This window comes from Nematolebias whitei, chromosome 5 (assembly GCF_014905685.2).
Source record: "Nematolebias whitei isolate Nwh7 chromosome 5, NemWhi1, whole genome shotgun sequence".
Lineage (NCBI taxonomy): Eukaryota > Metazoa > Chordata > Actinopteri > Cyprinodontiformes > Rivulidae > Nematolebias > Nematolebias whitei.
This window is the reverse complement of record NC_056502.1, coordinates 16,408,491-16,416,228: the sequence shown is the minus strand read 5'-3', so window position 1 is coordinate 16,416,228 and position 7,738 is coordinate 16,408,491. Positions and strand designations below refer to the sequence as shown.

Sequence of the window (7,738 nt, the reverse complement as noted above, 5' to 3'; positions counted from 1 at the left end):
CTGAAGGGTAATATAATGTTTGAAAAGAGGTTTTTGGATTGAAAGGCTATTTTTTAAAAAGAAAGTTTCATGTTATGGAAAGTTCAAGGGTTTCAAACCTGGAGGTTTGCATAGATTTGGATCGACAGTCCTTTTGGTTCCTTTCGCTAACTTCCTTCACTTGTCGTGTGTTTTGCAGTCAGACTGACTCATCAGCTGAACGAGGTGTGAAAACAAGACAGTGGAGTTTAATGAGCGAACGTTTTGTAGGAAGTGAAAAAGAAAGTATTCAGGAAGGTTGACCAGTGTCTAAGCAGGTGTTTGTGGTAAACTAGAAACATCCAAAGTCAGAGGAGCTGCAGAGCTCTGAATGTGTAGAAACGTGAGGGTTTTATTTTTCTGTTTCAATTACCGCCAGCTGATTCAAGAGATCAGAAAAAAGTATTATGAAAATAACTATGAGCTCATACTGTTCACTTTGCATCATTAGTTGGAAGAAATGCTTAGTCACGCTTGTAAATATTGCTGAAAATGTGATGGTGTGGTTTTATTTGACTTCTTGTTGAATATTTCACTTTGGTTGAACGTTTTGACTCTGACCCTGCAGAAAAGCCTCCGATAGCGATGATTTTTATTTTATTTTTTTAATAATGCAGGAAAGCTGCTCATAGTGAAATTAATACGAGTGGTAATAACACGTTAATACGGTCTTGGATGTGTGTTTGAGATTAAAAGACAAAGCACAGCTGATTTGTTAATAATTGTAACGTAAGTCTATTTAAAGAGCCCAAAGTGCTGCTCAGTAAAATTCAAAAGTGGCAGAAAAATGTAAATTCTGTATTAAATGTGATTGTGAATTTAAGTTTCAGCATTTAGTGTTGATTTTTTTCTTCTTTATAAACTCTTTTCAGTTGCTCAGGAGGCACAGTTGCTGAAAAACATCTTAATTACTGTCATTACGTAAATGTACAGTTTGAACGTTTTATTTAAAATGACCTCACTGGCAGGTGGACTAAGATATAGTCTCATCATAGATTATCTTTATAACAAGATCAGCTTAGAATATTTTACATTTATTTAATGTTACTCGCAAAATAATTTTTCTCAAAATCTAGTTTTATAAATCAACTCACCTGTGGCCCGGCCACCAGTTGAACAGCACTGATCTACACCTTTAACCAATTATTAATGCTTCTGAAAAGAATCCCAAGTCAGCACAAGTTCAAAACGTTTCCATTAAAGTGAAATATTGTTTAAAAATTAGACGCAGCTCATAAAGTTTTATGTAGAAACAAAATGTTGCACTGACGGGCTGTTCTAATATAAAGTTACAATGCTACGAGGAATTCTGCCCAAGAACATCAGAATATTGACAAGTTGTGAAATAAAGTTTGATTAAATGAATTAAAGTGTCATGTGTTTGTTTAAACTGTAGTGAATATTTGTGTTGTGCTTCAGCCAAGGTGAAGCTCACGTTACACGCAGAGTCACACGTTTGGTTTGCATCTCATTCAGCATCGCTTCAATGTTCCACCAGAATCCCGGTTTCAAACAGTGAACTCTCAGCTGTGGTAATGTGATCACAACTTTTCCACATTTCTGTCATCTGACGGAAAATGTCACCTTCGCCATCACAGCTGCTAAAATGCTGCAGCATGAATCCCCTCTTCCAATAAATTGGATGACTTTCGAGCTGAATTCAACTTCAAAATAAACGTAGTGGTTATTTCTGATAAAACTACTTTAAATGAGATTTGTGGATTGAGAGCTTTGTTTTAAGTCATACCTGTTCAGATACTAACAAACATGATCTAAAAATAGGAATTTGGACAATTGATCAATATTTGATGCATTTTACTACCATGATGCCATTTAAGCCAAAATATAGATGCTTCTACACCTTCAGCTCACGAGCACAAACCATTTGAAATGGACAAACCCGTTTTGTGCTGTCGGTTCATTCTAAAGAGTGAGAGTATTATTCTTCTGGTGTCTGACTCTTTAAGTTCACCTATTTGATATGAAATGTCAACGTAGCATTCTGTTTGATTTGTGGAGTATCTTTTTGTCATATCTAGGATGTAAATTCTAAATTTATTGATAAAAACTGGCAAATAACATCTGAACATGACATTCCCTGGAGGGGAAAAGAGAAAACATTAAAACTCCAGAACAAGTTCTAATTTAAAAAATACATTTCTAAATACTTGCGTAGAACTCTTTCCCATTCGTTTGACGTATATTGAATAAATCAATGTGGCACAAACGTAGAATTAAATTGCATCTTTATTGTGGCAATCGAGGGGACAAGAGAAGCAAAGGTGGTCAATCATATTAAAAATCTTTAAGCCAGTCCAGATTTTTTCCTTGAGGGTCAGATGGATGGGCGGGAATGTCAGGCATGTTTCCGTCATCCCGCACAGGAACTGCAATGAGAAAAATAAACAAGACAGTTTAACAGCGGATATTCCAATATCAAACATATTGCTGTGGAAAATCATCAGAACTCACTTGGGTAGGTGTACGGCATCGCTTGGTTTATCATGGCTGTATATTTTGTATAAGGGCTGACGAATGGAACGACTACACCTACAGAAAAACAAGATGTCTTCAGTTAGTAGAATGAATGAATGAATAAATAAAACAAGATCTGATTAATGCAATAGTAATGTGACAAAATTTAACATGCAAGATCTTTACAGCAAAAAAATACTTTTTTTTTTTATGTGTCAAGTTATGGGATTTTTTTTCAGACTATATTTGAAGAAATCAAATTTACTATACTTTTTAAACCAGTTCAATGTAAAGCAAAAATTAGATGCTTGAACAACAGTTTCAACAATTAAAATGTTAAAGTTAATAGGTTTTAATAGCAAATGTGGACATTAACTGGAATATTATAAATATCCAGCAGTAATCTTAACAATCAAACCTCAACAAGGCCTTTAATGTGAAAAATAAAGTTTTATTTAGCATTTATCACACAGAAATCACATTTTCATGATTAAGCACAAACACAGCTCATTGGAAAGCTGCAACATAACTTGATTCAACTGTTCATATTACAATGAATCACAAAATGAATAAAAGTTAGTGAATTATATTACACACAAAGGAGTGGAGTTTCTCTTTTGTTAACTCTATCCAGTCCCAACTAAACTAAATGAGTTTTGTAATGTTACACTATTTCACTTATATATATATATATATATCACTTATTTAAACTCCTGACCTGGAAAGGAAGTAGGTGTGTGTGTGTGTGAGTGAGAGTGAGAGTGAGAGTGAGAGTGAGAGAGAGAGAGAGAGAGAGAGAGAGAGAGAGAGAGAGAGAGAGAGAGAGAGAGAGAGAGAGAGAGAGAAATGTGCAGTCATTTAAAATGAGTTAAACTGAAGAGTTTTGGAAACCTGTAAAACCTTTCAAAAAGTTCTGAAGCCGCCTACTTTGATCTCTGAGGGATTTTAAACATTTTAACAATGGCTATAGAAATATCAAAGCTAAATTGTTCTTGTTTTTAGTATTTTACCTTGTTTTATATGGCATCTTGACATGACTGTGTTTATAACTTATTTTATTTGATTTTAATTGCTTTTTGTTGAATTATTGTTGTCTGTACTTTGTTATATATTTAAAACGGGTCTCTTGAAAATGAGTCCTCGTGATTCAATGAGACCAACTTGTATAAAGGTCAAATGAATGATGATTGTTTTAACCTACAAATGTCAGTTTTAAACGATATTTTTCTCTTTTCATTTACCCTTTATTTATACAGGTAGTCTCATTGAGACACGAGAACTCATTTTCAAGAGAGACTACGTTACCTGTTTACTTACTTGCGAAGATAATCACACCAGAGACCACCAAAATAGGCTGCTTATCCCACACATTTTTCAAGTAAGCCCCGAGCTCTGTAGAAAAACAAACGATAAAGTTTACGAAACAGCTACACGAAGCTAGCATACATTAGCCATGATTAGCGGCATATTCAAGGTCACATTTTTCACAAAAAAATGCATTGTATTAAAAAGATTCTAAATCACAATTTGAGTGATTTATAACTAACATTTTCACCTACGCTGTCATAGGCTCATAATAAAGCTAGCTGTTTCAATTTCAGGACCAAAAGTGACAAAAATAAACGTACTTGCCGCCATATTGTTGACTGTAGTTTTCTTCTTCTTCTTCTTCGTCTTGTGTTTTATGGCGGTTGGCAAGCAACGTTTAGATGTGCATTACCGCCATCTACTGGAATGGAGTATGGATCGGGATGCTAAATAATTACTATAGGTTTAACTAAATAAAATAATAAGAAAATAAGAGAAAAAAAAAAAAAACTATATTCTCTCGATTATTTCCGTCTTCTTAAGGTAGCTTAACAAAAAAACAACAAGTTCAGAAGTGAGAAGTTTATCCAAAAGATCCTGTATATTCAACTGTAGTTTGTTGACCTGTAGTCTATGTGCCAGTTCCTTCCTCTCAGCTGAATATTTGGGACAGAATAATAAAACATGATTCACTGTCTCTTCTTGAAAACAAAAGTCACATTTTCCTGTAGGATGTTTTCCCATTTTAAACAATGTACTGTTTAATCTTGTGTGGCCAAAACGTAATCTGGATATGACTGTTTCCTCCTTTCTATTTCGTCCTGTTCTCCTCATCACACCAACTTTCCTTTGAATGTTATAAAACCACCTGCCAGTTCTTTCTTCTTCCCACTGTTTCTGCCATCTTTCCTTCACCTTTTGTTTAATAACTGATTTGATTTCTCCTTTACTGAATGGTACCAGTATATCAATGTAAGTATTTTTTGTTGCTTGTTTTGCATATTTATCTGCCAACTCATTTCCTTTTATTCCTATATGTGATGGTATCCATATAAATGTAATTAATAAACCCATCGCTTGAATTCTATAAATTAATAATTGAATTTCTAATAAAAGGTCAGGTCTGCTGTCTGAATGATTATTTTTCAATGAGTATAATGAAGAACTTGAATCAGAACATATTATACTCCTTAATGGACGAACTTCCTCAATCCATCCCAGAGCTAAAATGATTCCTATCATCTCTCCTGTGTAGACTGAGACTCCATCAGTAATTCTTTTACCTGTTTTGAAACTGAATTCTGGAACAATGAATGAAACCCCGCTACTGTTATCTGAATTTTTTGATGCATCTGTATAAATTTTAACATATCCATAATACTTACTATCTAAATATGTTTGTATTGAATGAGAATCTGAAATGTTTTCTTTTTTACGATTTTCCAACAAAGTGAGATCAACATCACTATTACTTAAAAGAGATGGGTGAACTGGAGACTGAGGAACTGTTTGACTAATATTTATGTGAGATATATCTAAATCTTTTATAATGTTTTCTACAGTCCAGCCAAATGAATTTAATTTCTTTTTCTCTTTTTCCCAGCTAGGTTTTAAAATCTCTTGACATGGATGATTTCCATTATGACCTTTTAACTGACACCAGTAAGTTGAAAGTATTTGTAATCTTCTAAGCTGAAGTGGCATTTCTCCCATTTCCACCAGTAAAGCTGATGTTGGAGTTGTTCTGATGGCACCTGTACATAATCTCAAGGCTTGATGCTGAATATTATCTAATTTTTTGAGTAATGTATCTGATGCTGACCCAAATGCTATACTGCCATAATCAAATAAGGACCTAATTAAACCTGTGTATATTGATTTCAGTGCTTTCCTCTCAGCTCCCCACTCACTCCCCACCAAACACCTCATTACATTTAACACTCTCTTACATTTATCTATTATGTTTTGAATATGCACTTTCCAAGTAAGTTTGTCATCTAACCATATACCCAAAAACTTAAATTGGTTTACCCTTTCCAAATCATGATTATATATTTTCAATTTTACATTTTCTGATACCTTTTTTCTTGTAAAAAATAAAGTCTTCGTTTTATCTATAGAAATTTTGAATCCCCATTTAAAGGACCAGTTTTCTATTTCATTAATTGCTTCTTGTGTCTTTTTTACAATATAATTTAAATTTTTCCCCCTCTTCCAGATTGCCCCATCATCAGCAAATAAAGAAAACCCCATTCCATTCTCCAAATTTTCAAACATATCATTAATCATAATAGAAAAAAACAACGGGCTCAATATACTTCCTTGGGGAGTTCCATTTTCAACCAAAAATTTTTCTGAAAATGTTTTTCCTATTCTCACTTGTATTGATCGATCTTGTAAAAAATCTTTTATCCAATAAAACATTGAACCATTTATTCCCATCTTTTTTAGTTTTATTAATAAACCTTCCTTCCACATCATATCGTAAGCTTTCTCTATATCAAAAAAGACAGCCACCACACTCTCCTTATTAACTTGTCCTTTCCTGATTTCATGTTCTAAACATAAAACAGGATCCATAGTGTTTCTACCTTTTCTAAATCCACTTTGGAATCTTGATAAATATCCCCTCTTCTCAACAAAGTAAGTCAGTCGTTCATTTATCATTCTCTCCATAATTTTACATAAATGTGAAGTTAAAGCTATAGGTCTATAACTGGCTGGGTTTGATCGTTCTTTACCTGACTTGAGGATTGGAACTATGATTGCTTCTTTCCATGCTTTAGGTAAAAAGCCTAATTCCCAGATCTTATTATATAATTCCAGTAAAACTTTTTTAGATGAATTACTAAGCTGATTAATCATAATGTAAGAGATATTGTCATTTCCTGGAGATGAGTTTTTTGATTTCCTAAGGGCATTATTCAGTTCAAAAAAGGAAAAGGGAGCATTTAATAAGTCAGTGGATCTTATATTTTCTTTTAATAAATGAATATTTTCATTGATTGTACAATTTCTACTCTGTTTCTCTTCTGTACTTAGATTACTACTATTGTGGATTTTAACAAAATGATTGACCAAAATGTTTGCCTTCTCTTCCTCTGTTACAGCAGTAACATCTCCATCCTTCAGAACTGGATATCCATATTCTCTTCTAAACCCATTCATTCGTTTTATCATCCCCCAAACTTTTGAAATGTTTGTTTCCCTACCTACCGAATTACAAAAGTTTCCCCAATAAACCTTTTTTGCATTTTTTACAGTTCTTCTAACAAGAGCTTGCAACCTTTTATATTCAATAAAATTCTGAAAGTTATGATTTCTTTTTAACAATCTAAAAGCTTTATTTCGAGATTTTATTGCTACATCACAATCCTTTGTCCACCACGGTACGACTTTCTTCTTATATTTTCCTCTCTTTCTTTGGACTGCTTCACGTGCAGCACCTAAAATGGCTTCACAAATAGAAAGATTTAAATTGTCAATATCTAAATCAATATTAACTATTTGCATTTCTTTATCACTTATTATTTTATATTTTTCCCAATCAGCACTTCCAAAGATCCATCTTTCTACACCTTCATTGTCAAATGCTTCCATTTCCAAACCGATTTCAATGAATATAGGATAATGATCACTTCCTATAGTTGATTCTTTTAATACTTGCCAATTACTAATCCCAGCAAGACTTTCTGAAATTAAAGTTAAATCTAATGCTGATTCGACTGTAGTTTTCTTCTTCTTCTTCTTCTTCTTCTTCTTCTTCTTCTTCTTCTTCTTCTTCTTCTTCTTCTTCTTCTTCTAGTATTGTTTTATGGCGGTTGGCAGACCAACTGTAAGGTGCATTACCGCCACCTACTGAGCTGGAGTGTGGGCAGAAGATATACAGGAGAAAAAAAAAAAAAAAAAAAAAAAAAAAAAAAAAAAAAAAAAAAAA

At 33.2% G+C, this 7,738-nt stretch overlaps 1 protein-coding gene across 1 annotated transcript; it reads right to left on the bottom strand.

Moving 5' to 3' along the window:
- Positions 1–2,247: 2,247 nt before the first annotated feature.
- Positions 2,248–4,169, bottom strand: ndufa3 (NADH:ubiquinone oxidoreductase subunit A3). The gene is made up of 4 exons (XM_037676897.1): positions 4,122–4,169; positions 3,811–3,885; positions 2,491–2,568; positions 2,248–2,405 (listed from the first exon to the last, which is right to left on the bottom strand). Exons 1-4 carry the CDS (start codon positions 4,129–4,131, stop codon positions 2,314–2,316), a joined length of 255 nt encoding a protein of 84 aa, XP_037532825.1. The 5' UTR covers positions 4,132–4,169; the 3' UTR covers positions 2,248–2,313.
- Between the last annotated feature and the right edge of the window lie 3,569 nt (positions 4,170–7,738).

Coding starts and splice junctions, on each gene's coding strand:
- ndufa3 (XM_037676897.1), bottom strand. Junction 2,569..3,810: donor TGGTGTGATTATCTTCGCAA/GTAAGTAAACAG, acceptor GTTTTTCTGTAG/GTGTAGTCGTTCCATTCGTC. Junction 2,406..2,490: donor GATGCCGTACACCTACCCAA/GTGAGTTCTGAT, acceptor TTCTCATTGCAG/TTCCTGTGCGGGATGACGGA.